This window comes from Penaeus monodon, chromosome 19 (genome assembly GCF_015228065.2).
Source record: "Penaeus monodon isolate SGIC_2016 chromosome 19, NSTDA_Pmon_1, whole genome shotgun sequence".
NCBI lineage: Eukaryota > Metazoa > Arthropoda > Malacostraca > Decapoda > Penaeidae > Penaeus > Penaeus monodon.
Window position 1 is genome coordinate 6,779,866 of NC_051404.1, and position 842 is coordinate 6,780,707.

An 842-nucleotide genomic window follows, 5' to 3' on the forward strand; every position below is an offset into this window, starting at 1 on the left:
CGTGCGCGCGCGCTCTACAAACGAACAGTAATGTCAAAGTGCTTGCTATCATGTTTGTTTATACTTTCATTTATATCGAGTCATCATTTTCATCATATATACTTAATTTTATCATCGCCTTTGCTAATAACATCAACAAAACGTCAGTAATAGCTAGTGTTTTAATCGCCATCGTTATTAGTGATATTACCGTTATTTGTAAAAACAGTAATTTGATTCAGTATCTACGTCATTGTGAATGTCGACACTTTCGTTAGACCGTTCGACTTTTCAAATATCTAACACTCTCTTTAGGCCCTTTTATATATTCCATACCTTTGTTGTTTGTTAGCTTGCTTGATATAATTATCCATTTGTTTTCTTCATTTTCACTTTCTAGTCTTCGTCATATTTACCCCGTCTCTTCTTTCCAGTCTGCTGCGTGGGGTCCTCATGGCACGTGGCCGACGGGGTCATACGGTCCTCGTACCGCGCCTTCTCCCGCGAGAAGATCGACGCAACCCTGGGCGTGGCGATCGGCCTCGACCACGCCAACGTCACCATGCGCGTTATCCCCATGCACAACCGGAGCCTCGACATCAACTTCAACGAGCGCTTCCACTGGCAGAAGCCCACTGACATGAGGGACCACTACCGAGCCGCACTAGTCAAGGGTCTGCCCTACCCCATCCTCACAGTGGCCGAGTACCTTTCGCTAGACAACGAGGGCTTCGCGTGGGGACGCTACTACCGCAGCGCCGGATACTACACCAGTATTGTGTTGTGGTGAGTTCCTTTGCATATTCCACCCGTTCATACAGCTTGCAAAAGTGTCTTGAATACATTTATATGTACTTTTGATA

At 45.7% G+C, this 842-nt stretch overlaps 1 protein-coding gene across 1 annotated transcript in view; it reads left to right on the forward strand.

Annotated features, from left to right (window-relative positions):
* The window catches only part of LOC119585030 (dual oxidase maturation factor 1-like), a gene marked incomplete in the record, with an annotated part of 33,296 nt that overhangs the window by 29,975 nt on the left and 2,479 nt on the right, over positions 1-842 (forward strand). The window contains 1 exon segment of the mRNA XM_037933646.1: positions 414-765. Coding sequence (XP_037789574.1) covers positions 414-765 — 352 coding nt within the window.